Below are 10,931 nucleotides of genomic sequence, written 5' to 3' on the forward strand. Positions count from 1 at the left end.
GTCTGCTTACAGATCTGAGTAAAGCCCACTTTTGATTTAGTTACAGATGTACTAACCAGTATGTCCAACCAACATACAATTAATAGAAAGTCTGACACCCAGGAGACTGACCTAATTCAGTGACTGGCTGTAGCTATCCTGTTTTTATCAAGATGAAGATGGACTATGGAAGTCATCATCATCCTCAAGAAACAAAGTGTTTGCCAAGGATAATTAAATACATTATGCGTAAAAATGTCATCTTGCATATACTGCTATTTAACAATGAGTAAGGTCTGAGCATTTTCAGTGAATTCTAATTTAACAATTTCTAAATGATTTGTTGAGTACATGGAAAACTGCAATTTTGGCCATTTTGGGGTCAAAATTAGAAGATGTTACAGTATCACTTTGTGATAGCCTTGGTTAATTATTTTTCCTCACTTTGTGTTTTTAAATTTCCAATTATAAATATCCTAACAAATATGTCCTTAATCTTTTCCATTTAAATGGGTTATTTTTATATATTAGTATTTTTCAATTAGTCTACAAATGGAGCATACCAAAGATATTCTTGCTCCTTGGTACAAAAATAAGATCTATATGTATGTTTCAACACACTTGTATATTTACACATAAATTTACCCATGACTGTGACATTTAAGATATGCTAGTGTTCTCTGGGGCTCCTAAATGAGGAGATACCAGCTCCCCACTGAGTACCGCTATTAAGGGACAGAAGGGTTAAGATCTGCAAGGCAATGCGTATTCCCTGTGTACACAAACTACAATGCCACAGAGCACCTTCACGTACACACTAATATTATTGACACTGTTAAGAAATACACCTCTTGAGTTATTTTGTGCTGATGCCCTGAAGTCTGAAACACTGTGTATTTTTTAATACATTAAGTTTACTGCTACATTTTAGGTACTGAATATGATGACACTTATCATTGGGATCTTGTGCCTGTACATGATGTTTCTTGGTTCTTATTTTTTCCGCATTCCCCTGACCTCTCTTCAACCTCTCCATTCCTATTTGCAAAACCTTTGTTTCCCGTTTTTTTTTTTTCTCATATTTATTCCTTTCCCTTCCCCTACCTCTCCCATTTCCCCTCTGGGCCTTATCTTCCTCTTTCATATTACACTGAATTATTTTTTCAGAAAATAAATATAACTTGCTTTTCATTAGTTCCTAGACCTGTACTCCACCCTACAAACTAAGTGACAATCCCATTATGAGATTCAGTTATTGCAGCAACTAAACCCAATTTTTTTTACAAAGAGGGCGAAAATTCTCCACGCTTTCTTGTATCCTAGTTTTTAAAATGCAACCCCACTTTTTAGAAAACATTGCTGCTATTTATATTTTTCCTGGCTACCTGCCCATTCCCGTAACAGTGTACCAGATAAGAAAACTGAGGGGCAGAGATTAAGCGTTTTGCCTGAGGTCACACAGTGAAGCTGCAGCTGAACTGGAAGAAAGCCTGGCTCACCCAACAGCTTCTTACTGCATCATGCTGCCTTACACAGGAATGAAAACCCGTAAGAAAATGCACACCCATCTTTCCATGCAGGCAATGCATTCATCTCAGTGGCTGCACATTTGTAAGGAACAACGTGATGCTTTAAGTCATAGTCGGCAGCTGCTGAGCAGCACTTCTTTCTCACATTGTAAAAAGGTTTTGAAAAGTCTTTGACGTTAACTTCAAAAGGCACTGCTATGTAGGTTCCAAGCTTCCCAAGTGTGTCTAGATTTTGTTAGGCCTTAGTATCCCACAGGAGCCTGGGGGACAACTGTCCTATCTTCGGAAGAACAGTTGGCTTCATGTGAACACACTAACTCAGAATCGTGGTGGACATCAATATTACAGCCAGTTCCAGAGTATAACACAATAAAATTTTTGGCATATCTATCCTCACATGTTAGATAATAGCACAGTTCTGTTAAAGGACAGATACCTGTTTCTAGTTGAGGTGAACTCTGAAGCAATTGCTTAGGCTTTATTACCTACGTTAGGGTTGTTTTTCCTTCTGCACCAGGAACCCTCCAGCTGGGATTCATACGTAGCTATCCAATTCTTCTGTCTTTACCTACATAATGCCAACCCACTTTCAAGGCCCAGCTCACGATACCTCAGTGTTTTCAAGTTCCCTCTCACCAACAGCAACTGTAATTGCTCTCTATAACCTAGGCACAAACATTTATGTCTTTTTCATAGAGACTTGTTTGATTTGTTTTCACTTGGTTTTATCTCCACATTTATCTTTGAGTTTACAACCCTTATCACACAGCTATATGAATTAAGCATACAACTTATACATTAATTTGTTTACTGGAGTTAACTGAACTTAACATAAATCTACACAGAATTCCCACTGGTCACAATTTCTGAAAAGTAGCCATGTCCTCCTGGGACATTTTCTGCCTTCTTAGGGTACTCATAGGAGCCCGTCATCCTCCTCAGTGAGAAGTCCACCAAAGAGAGGCCTGGACCCAATTCACAATTTTACTCAGAAGTCACAGAAGGAATCTCCCGTTACCTCACCTGAGCCCACCTTTCCCCCCAAATTATACAATTAATGAGCACGGAAAATAATCTCTCCCACCACCAGAGGCTCTCTTTAAGAACCTGTATTCCCTCATACTTCCCTTCAAGGGACCAGAAAAATCTCCCTGAAGAAGTCTTTCAGCCAGAGATGCCTCTTTTTTGCTGTGATGCACTTGAGCAAGGTTCTAATTCCTTCAGAAAATAAAACAAGACTTTGCTGTTCATCATTACTAAAAAAGCAGATACATTTTTCTGACAGCCTTTTTTCTCCACCTCTGTCAGATATCATCTGCCTCATGTGCCATCCATTAGGACTCTGGACCATCTTCTATGAATCAACCTTCCTCTTTGAGGCACTTGCAAAATCACACAATTATTTTTATTTCGCCCATCCTCATTACAACAAAACAAGACAAAAAATACTCTGCTTGAAGATATGGCAACCCCATCTGGCCACTACACAACAGTCCTTAATACAGATTTGACTGTGAATAGCAAGAAACCGATGCCTATTATTATGCAAAGTTATAGAGGTAACATACTAAAAGAAAAGAAAAAGTTACATGGTAATGTCTAATACAGTGTCTTTCATCTTACCATGATGCATATTTAAGTTATAAATCTGCTATATATGTATGATAATCCAAAGATTTGTTCCAAATAGTTGAACTCCTCTTCTATGATTGTAAACTCCTAGAGAATACATGATTTGGATTAGGAAAGAGAAATCATCATTCTTCATTTAATCAGTGATATCAACAGGAAAGGAAATAGTGATTTACAATGTAAGATAAGTAATGGTACTGTGACTTGGAAAAATAGTAAGAAGCTAATGTAAAAAGAGCTTATGTGAGGGCCAAGGATTTAGCTCAGTGGTTCCGGCGCCTGCCTCACAAGCACAAGGTTCCCGAGCTAGATTCTCAGTACCAAAAAAAAAAAAAAAGGGAGCTTATACGAGATCAGTGCAAGATACTATAGTCTCAAAAGAAAATGGAATCGCACTGGTTTAAAACAGAAAATAAAAGTGTATGGCCCAATAATGAAGCATGAGAGTTTTAGTAATTTGAAAAAAAAAAAAAAAAAGACAAAAAGGAAAAAACATGTCCATTCAATGAATGTGCTTGGACTCTGAAAAAAAAGAAATTTCACAAATATAGGACCTCCAATTGCCTGACATGATGGAAAAACCATTGTGTCTTAAATTGGTGACATGATTTAAAGATATTTTAAAGTCTCTTCTCACAACTTTATCATTTTATAAGGTCAAAAGTTTATTCGTTGGATTTGGAAATAAAAATAGGATACAGTTTTCTATGAATATAATCATTTATTCAGTCCGCTCCATGTAATATATTTACATTGACAGTCACTGAAGCAAAGAAATGAAATTTCATTTTGTGGGACTATTCAGTTAATAGCAATTATAATGAAGCTAAAAGTGTTCACCTATTCATACTTGAAATATATTCGATACAATGCATTGCATACCCTACCAAAATATTCAATAAGGAGAGTAATGAAGACTTTCCCCAATTTAACCCTGAGCTGATAGCACAACTTTAACCTCCAAAGCGCACAAACTCTACAGCTCAATATCAAGATCAGTCTGGGATATGTGGCAGTTTTCAGGTGGAGCCCAACTCCTGCAAGATTTCCCAAAGTATGAGGATCACGTCAGAGAACAGGAGTTATGCATCGCCTCTATACTTGAAAAGCAGCCCAAGATCACGGCTCCTGACACTCTCTTCATAACACAAAAACTGAGCTCAAAGTTCACAAGCTCTCACAAGTTACATTAAAATAAGAAATTTTAATAGAATACAAAGTATACTCTTTCAGAAAAGTTTCTTTGTACCCTGCTTTTCAAGAAAAGTTTAAGGCAGTCTACCACTGAACAACAAAAATCACAATGGTATAATATAAATATGAAGTATCAAAAGCAAAGACAATAAACTTAAGCAAAGAAATGAAGACAATGAAAACTGCTTTCCTGGAATAACTTTGGTGGCATCTACCCACCAGAATTACCTGATCTCTAAAGCTTTACTTCTGACTTCTAATTGTCTAAACCTTGGCGTGGTCACTGACTTTTATTCCAAAAAGATTCCTCAGCCTTGGCTTACAACCTGCTCAATCTAAAATATTAAGCACTTGCCCAGAGACATACAATGGATCCTTGATTCATGGACTCAATTCTCCGCACAATTCTGGTCACAAACCAACTGGACAAGAACCGAAGCAAATTGCCCCATACTGTCAACACTGAACCCAACCACTAAATTTGATTCGGTTCTCATCCAACTCAGTCTGCAACCAGATCATGGAAAGAACCAAGTGTGTGAATGGAGGTCATATTGTACAAGACATAACAAAGTAACACTGTATCTGCCCCCTTTGCATGTGAAATCTTGGTAACCAGCAAAGACAAACAGTAATACAGTAAACAGACAAAAAATAATTTCAAAGTACAATGGGCATCCCATCCATTTTCTTCAGTGACGGTGGCCAACGTGGTGGCAATACAAAGTGTGTGAGTGCAGTGCATGTGTGAAATAAGGAATGAGATGACAGAAAGAGCTGTGTGTACGTGACAGAGCTTCAGATTGATTTTGTTAAGCAGTATTTAGGAAGTTATCTCCAACTCTGCCACAAGTGGACACTGTAAATATGGTGCAGTCAAAAACACTATCCCATCTCAGAGTCTCCCCAGACCTAAACGGGACAAAGTTCTAACCAGTGCACCTAGGGACAACTCTGCTATGAAGGTGCAGCAACCTGAGATGGCCGACAACAGCCTGCTGATTTTCCATGCAGTCTTCTCCTTTTGGATCCTTCTATCAGGTACAACACACTGACAGCCTCAAATTTCCTACTGTGACCTCCTGTCTCACTCTCTTCTTTCTCAAGTCCTCCAAGTCATTTCTGTCCCATTTGCCCAGGGTGTCATGCTTAAATTACATGAGATTTACTGATACTACTCGATTTGATCTAATATAGCTTGCTAAAATGTCAAACGCGTGTTTGATAAACTTACCCTATTAAATCTTACATATTCTGGAAGCTCCTTTGGACAGAGAATTAACTATTTCAGAGCAGCAAGTAATTGTTTGATTTGGTTCCCAGTAAAGCTATCCAGATATGGAGTTTTATTTTGTTTTTCATTTACAATAGTGATCTATGTTAAAACAATCATAAGATTTTATTAAGCTCCTTTGGAATTAGGGTCACGATGATCAGAAGTAAAACTACAGTGTGAGACAACAGAGTAGTTGTCCTGCTTTTTATTTTTAATCAAGCCAACTGAGAAGTGTACAGGAGGTATGGTTCTAATATTGTCATTATCAATGATAGCTCTAGAAAACACAACTTAATAGCTCAAACGATTCACTACTGCTTACAAAGAAAACTTTTAAAACCAGGAAAATGCTTCAGATTACTAGCTATAGATGATTTCAAAAAGTTGATAAACAGCTGGCATTTACATTCTGACTTCCATGCTCTGTCTAATTAATTACTCTAAACTTAATACAATGTGAATGAAATTGAAATGTCCCAAATAGATAGGTATCCGTTCATTGCTAAATAACTTTGGTTTTCAGTGGCAAATGTTTAGGCAAAAAAAAAATTCAAACAAAACTTTAAAATTCTACTTGCATTTTAGGGAAAAAAATTTCAATGCAAGTAACTTAAAATTCAAGAAGGTAAAATTTACTGCTCAAGAATGAATTTTAAAAAATAAATGTCTCCAAATGCATATTATCCATTAAAGCAGTCACTGGAAGAAATCCACGTGCCTTTCTTATGCTACACTATTTTCTAAGAGTTTTTGGCAATTTTCTTTTATAAGGGTTTTCAAATAATTTATATTTCTTTAATGTCACATCTGATATGAGATATGTAAGGAATATATGACAGAACATTACAAAAATCACTAATGGGCCGGGGATTTAGTTCAGTGGTTTCGCCGCCTGCTGCGCAAGCACAAGGACCCGAGTTTGATCCAGGGTACCAGGAAAAAAAACAAAACTCTAATGACATCAGAATTATTTGTAAAGGGTAGACACATGCAGTTGAAGCACAATTTCCCTTACTCAACTGCCATGCCAAATCTAAATGTTAGCTTCTATGCAGTTGTCTATGCAAAACTGAAGATAAATGACAAGCATTCCTAGGTCTGTAACAGAAACTTTTACACCTCAATACTGCTCAAAGTCGCCAGACTAATTTTGCATAACAGGATGAAAGCACAGTACTCAAGACAACATAACCTACATTAAAACAAGTAATTTCAACTTACTAAAAATTAAAATCTAAATTTTATCCTGAGTTTTTCATCCAGGAAGTAGAAGATTAAAGAGGTTTCCTGGGCCACATCGTAAATGCTTTCTATTCCCTCGTGGACACAGTCACTGAAACATAATGCTAAGAAGTAATTTTTTGTTCGTAGTATGAATGGTTATACATCCTGTGAATACAGGCAAATAAAGAGGCATAGGGATATAGACCTTTATGCCAGGCAAGTTACCATCTAGGTTTTTAAAGTTTCTCCTTAAAATTTTCAACCTTTTCCATTAATCCTTTTCAAAGACCTTCACGTAAAATATTCAAAAAACACTTTATAACCTTACATTAAATCTTTTTTTGTTGTTTTGTTTTGGTTTTTTTTGGTACCGGGGATCAAACTTGGGTCCTTGCGCTTGCGCAGCAGGCGGCGAAACCACTGAGCTAAAATCCCCGGCCCCCTTACACTAAATCTTATATCTACGTCCTTTGCAACTGACAATTTTAACTAAATAAAAAGATTCTATTAATTATTCAACAAATAAAAATAAAACAAATTAAGTTAAGAAAAGTCATGAGGCAAGGCAGTGAAAGTTTAAGTCCATGCCCCTGGCACTCAGACTCCCATGTGCACTGCAAGTAATTATCACCCAGGTGATGAGGAGGGATCGCTGGGTGCCACACTTTCAGTTTCCAATACAGAACTTCAGGGAGAGGTCCCAGAAATTGCACTTCCCACAAGTTCCAGGTTGATGCTGATCCTGAAGATCAGGGGCCACAGTGAAAATCTAATTCCTGTGATATGTAAAATAGACTTGAGATATACACATATATAGATATATCTATATCTACATATATTTCACCCACCGAATAATTAACATTTATTAGGGCCAGAGATGATGATTAATACTTTTCACACAAATCCAGTTCTATTCCTGGCTAAATGACTAATAACCACATCAACAGTGAAAGAAAACAAAACAAAGACCACCATCCTCATCCCCGACCAGCTCAGCCTTCTCTTTTACTGATAAGTGACACAGCCCACTGATTGCTATTTATCTACAGCCTTACACTTTGCCCTTTTCCACTCCCCAACACAAGACTCAGCAAGACAAATAATCTGCTTGACCAAAGTGACAAGAAAATGGAACCATCCTTTTTTAATCCTTACAGTTCCAGTGTTCCATCCACCTCCCAGTTTTTCTCACTGTTCTTTAGCCCTCTGCATGCCCATGCTTGCACTTGGACATACACATACACACAGACGCTGACACAATTTAAGAAGCAAGACGGGAGATCTTTTAACTAGGACGATCTGAACCAATGAGAAAAAAATGCAAACTTGAACTTGGAACAAGAGGAATTCACTGTCCCAGAGCGAGCAACTGCCATTTAAGGATGATCTCAGCTGTCCTCATCCCTAGAATGAATGAATTTCTGCCAGCTGCTCAGGAGACATGGGTGACCAGCAGTCACAGAAGCACTAAGTGAATTCCTGCCCTCCTCAGGCTCCGCCTCCTGCCTTCCTTCAGTCAAGCTTTGAAGAGACTCTGCATCTCTCTCCTGCACTCCAGCACCACACAACACAAACACACACACACACACACACACACACACACACACACACACACACACCACCCCAACCCCCACTGTTCCAGCCTCTGCTGCGGCCAGACAGTTGCCTTTCATTTGTGAAGGAGATGGTGGGCAGTGGGGAGATTCAGGTGCTCAGAGGTTTCTCGGTCCAAGCAAGGGAGGGAAGGAGGAAGACTTGAGAAGGGAGTAGCAGACAGCAGGACAGAGGAACCAGCCCCCTTTGACCCCAGCACTGCTGAGCCCCGGACCCAACACAGTCTAAAAGTAAAAGCTGAATCCAAGCACCTGCCTTTCCCCTCCAACTGTCCGCCCAAAGCGCCCAAAGCGCGCTGCATGTTCCCACAGAGTTTGAGGGCTCCAGGTACCTGGGCACTGGTGAGCCCCCGTAGTCCCTTCTAGGGTCTGCAGGGAAAGCTCTCACACTTCCACCAACACAAACGCCTTTGGGCCCTGGGGCAGCCACGGGCCTAGCCCTGCAGTGCTGGGGCCCAAATCCCAGAGGGAGACCGACGGCAAGGTGGGCTGGATTTCCAGCACACATCCCAGGGATACGGGAAGACCCGCTGTGTGTGCGTCCTGTCCTGATGCTCAGCGTCAATCTCAGCACCAGACCTGGAGAACCCAAAAGTGCTTTTTCTTTTGGGGTGCCACCTGCTTGTCCCAGGAAAAGACTTAGAATTCAGCTCACACGTGTGTGTGTGTGTGTGTGTGTGTGTGTGTGTTTGAAAGTCGAAAGCCGAGAGTGCCAACTGCTGACAGGCAAGAGAAGCTGGAATTGCTTTTGAGGACTTCAAAACCTTCCAATTAAGCTCACCCCTCTCTTCGTCCTAACCCTCCCAGATCTGGGTTTTCCAGAGAAGAGCTGAGATCGGGTTCCCTCTGCAAGGAGCTGGTGTCCCGCCCCGGAGCCCAGGTGCGCGGACTTGGCCGTCCGTTCATTCCCGCCTTTGCTCATCCATTCACATCAACACGTCCCTCAACTGCGTCTGGCAGCGAGAATCTTGCCTGCTAGTTCCCTCCCTCAAGTCAGTGCTCATGGCAACGGCTGGTGCAGAATGCAACTCAACTGTCACCCCACTTCCTGAGCCGGAAAATCAAGTCATGTAGGCATCCACAGAAAAGAGAAGGTGGAGAGGCGGAGGGGGCGGGAGTGTGCGTGTGCTTGTGTGTGAGGGGTGGGGAGACTTACGGGGTCACATGCGAAGGTTCCTTTCAGGGGAAAACAGCGGTACTGACACCGCAGCACGCTAGGAGCCGAGCCATTATTAAATCAAAGACCGCTGGAGCCCGCGTCTCCCGCGGGGATAAATCAGGGCAAAGCCACGCGTCCGCGCGAGTGCGAAGCCGCCGGCGTGACCCAACTCCGAGCCCGAGTCGCGGCGCCGGGGGAGCCGCTCGCAGCCCAACCCGCAGCGCGCTCGCTGCCTCCTCGCCGCTCCCGGTAACGTGAGGAAGTGTAAATCAAAATCCACACTGGGAGGGGCCCCGCATTTTGGCTCGGCAACCTATCCTGCCTAAGAATCACAAGGTCACCACGGCGCCGCGATACCAGATACCACTCACCGTACACTCCTTGGCCGGAGATCCCTTCGAGGAGGACTGTCAGCAGCCACACGAGACCGTAGACTAAATCCATCTTCACGTGAACACGAACATATCCAGCCCAGGGGGGACGCGGTGGGCCCTTCCGGAGGCCGGCGGCCAGCCAGGCGCGCTCCCCTCGCGCCCGCGCCGCGCCGAAGGGCCCGGGAGCCGCTCGCCGAAGGAGCAAGCGCCGTCCGTCCGTCCTTCCCCGGCGGCAGCCGCGAGCCGAGCGCAGGAGCCCCGCGCGCCCCACACTCATGCACACGCACACACACTCACTCCCGCAACACAATACCCTGCCACACTCTCACACGCACCCGCACTCGCGCCAGGGAGGACCGCGGGGGGCAGCGAGGGAAGGAGCGCGAGGCCGGCCGAGGGTTCTTCGGGGACCGAGGCTCCAGTCTCTGCAGAGCCGGCCGCGCTCGGTCCGCGCTGGGCAGGAGCCGGGGCGCCGCGCCGCGCGAGTCAGGCTCGGACGGCCGGGAGCAGGAAGTGGCCTCTGACCCGGAGCACGGAGCTGGGCGCTCTCGCCTGGGTTCTCCTTTACAAAGTAACTCGCGAAGGTCCCCAGAGCAGCGTCAAGCGGCGGCAGCGGCCCGCCCGCCCGCAGTCCGGAGCCCCCAGCCCTGCTGTCTTGCCTTCCCCCATTCCATCAGTTGCCATTGCAACGCCAATCCTGTTACTCGGTACAGGCTCGCATCGCCGAGCGGAGAGAGGAGGAAGAGGAGAAATGGGGCCGGGAGACGGGGCTGAGGAGGAGGGGCCGGGAGGAAGGCAGGCGCGGAGCGGAGGGTCCGGCGGGGAGCGGAGAGTGCGTGTGCAGCGCGCCCCGGCTCCAGCCGCTGCAGCCTCCGCCGCCGCTCCCCGAAATAGCCTTCAGCGCCCGCCAGCGAGGAGGGTACTCGGGCCAGCCGCACAGTTCCGGGAGCC

At 43.5% G+C, this 10,931-nt stretch overlaps 1 protein-coding gene across 1 annotated transcript in view; it reads right to left on the bottom strand.

Annotated features, from left to right (window-relative positions):
• Positions 1 to 10,574, bottom strand: part of Mdga2 (MAM domain containing glycosylphosphatidylinositol anchor 2) — an 801,066-nt gene extending 790,492 nt beyond the window's left edge. The window contains exon 1 of the mRNA XM_004835599.4: positions 9,978 to 10,574. Coding sequence (XP_004835656.1) covers positions 9,978 to 10,257 — 280 coding nt within the window. The 5' untranslated portion in view covers positions 10,258 to 10,574. The remainder of the gene's footprint in view (positions 1 to 9,977) is intronic.
• Positions 10,575 to 10,931: the final 357 nt, after the last annotated feature.

Source organism: Heterocephalus glaber, unplaced genomic scaffold (genome assembly GCF_053883595.1).
Source record: "Heterocephalus glaber isolate CG9 unplaced genomic scaffold, H.glaber_assembly_v1.0 deba00000901, whole genome shotgun sequence".
Lineage (NCBI taxonomy): Eukaryota > Metazoa > Chordata > Mammalia > Rodentia > Bathyergidae > Heterocephalus > Heterocephalus glaber.